General features: G+C 39.8%; 1 gene segment (V, D, J or C); it reads left to right on the forward strand.

Annotated features, from left to right (window-relative positions):
* Positions 1 to 659: 659 nt before the first annotated feature.
* On the forward strand, positions 660 to 1,330 carry LOC120988999. The segment is given in 2 exon segments: positions 660 to 780; positions 936 to 1,330. Coding segments are annotated over 2 exon segments (456 nt in total).
* Positions 1,331 to 1,962: the final 632 nt, after the last annotated feature.

A 1,962-nucleotide genomic window follows, 5' to 3' on the forward strand; every position in this document is an offset into this window, starting at 1 on the left:
TCAAAACTGACACAAAAAGAACCTTAAATGATAAATGACCCCCTAAGTATGTAAACGCTGGTACTACTGAGCCCACTGATTAGCTGGCAGGGGTGATGTGAATGTAGACAGCACGTCACTCCTGTTCTAGCTGGACCCGAAGTGGAGGAGAAAGGAGATTGGCGATGAAACCTGAGCATCAGTGACAGTTGAATTTTTATTTAACCTCTCTACACCCTGCCTGGCCATATGACAAGAGGTTCCTGGTCTTTGAGAACCCCTTTAAACAAAATTTGGCCAGAAAGTAAGTTGTTTCAGTGTTTTTTTTTTTCTGTCGGTTCATACGAATTTCAGCAGCTTTTTTCTCCCATTAAATCATCAAACATCATAATAGCTTTTCTATTTCCATGAACATCAGCATGACAATATCAGAACATTCTGCATATAGAAAAATATGGCTGTATGTATAATTCTACCGGCTATTACCATCAGCTCTTTCTTCCACAGGGATTTCCAAATGTAGAACATGATAAAGGTTAATATGTATAAAGTCTTCCTATAACAGCTGTATGCAGTGACTAGAAAACCAGCCCATTCTATCTATATATAGCATCACAATGATGAGGAGAGTAGTGGTGTGTGACATGTGACATGACAGGAAAGACTGAGGTGCGGTGTATAGTAAATGTCACATCTCCTCAGACACCTGATGATACAAGGTGCAGGGCACACAGTACACCATGATGTGGACTACTAGCAGGACTATCCTTCCAGGACTCTTACTAGTCACCATTATTACAGGTGAGGGGAATTTTATTACTGTTTCTATTTCTTCTATTTTTATGTTGACATTTGACAAAAAATGTACTGTTTAATACAAAATGATATATGTTATATAAAACCTATGCAGAATTAGATGATATGATAAAAAATACAAATTGTATTTTGTTTTTCAGATGTGCAGTCCGATTCTCAGGTGTCACAGGATCCAGATCTTCACATTACAGAAGACCAAGATATCTCCCTGAAATGTACTCACACAATAACAACTTACCGTATTCTGATCTGGTACAAGCAATTCCCTGGACTCGGACTGGAGATCTGTAGTTATGGAGTGAGCTCACCTACTAACCTGTACTCCAGATACTCAATGACCATGGAGAGAAGCACTCTTAGTACTCAGCTTCATATAAAGAATGTGAAGGGGGAGGACACAGCCGTGTATTACTGTGCAGTGAGAGACACAGTGACACCGACACACTGCAGCTCTGTACAAGAAGCAAGAAACCAACATCTAGCAAAAAATGTACAGATTTGTAATATTTTTGCAAACCAAAACCCTACTTATTGAGGTCTGTTATGACAAGGAAAAGTGAGATAATGATTTTGGGATTAATCTGAATGAAAAAGGGGATAGAAATTTGAATACTATTTATTGCATTTCTGTGTGTGCTCCTCAGTACATTTCCCAGATGTTCCTTGTCTTTAGGGCTCACTTTTATCTCTCTAAAATGAAAACGCTGGGATTTATTAGTGAAGATAAATGTCAGGTGTAAAAATGAGAAAGTTGATCTCATTCATGTGATGTCGGGGTGGGGGGGATGTCTGTCAATTAATAGATGAATCATATGGAGTGTAAACTGTGGGGGACCCTGTCATTTTTATTTTAGGATTATAAGATTTTGGAAGAGTAGGTAAAGAAGAGAATATTGCTATTCTGCATGCCTTATATCTTGCCAGGATACAGGATATAAGGGGGTGTCCAGTTCTTTTATTTTAAAGCCTGTCCTCATGATAGGCGATCAATATTTGATCAGCGGGATCTGACACCCTGTAGCCTAATTAGCTGTTCAGGATTAGCTCTGGTGCCAGAACTACAATTGGTGTCAAAACTACACAGGTCCGTCCATTGTGCCGTGGATGCAGGGGTGCACCTAGCCTTTCTGCTGCCTGAGGCAAAAACTGAAACGGCGCCCCAACCTC

The sequence above is a fragment of the Bufo bufo genome, chromosome 2 (genome assembly GCF_905171765.1).
Source record: "Bufo bufo chromosome 2, aBufBuf1.1, whole genome shotgun sequence".
Classification (NCBI taxonomy): Eukaryota; Metazoa; Chordata; class Amphibia; order Anura; family Bufonidae; genus Bufo; species Bufo bufo.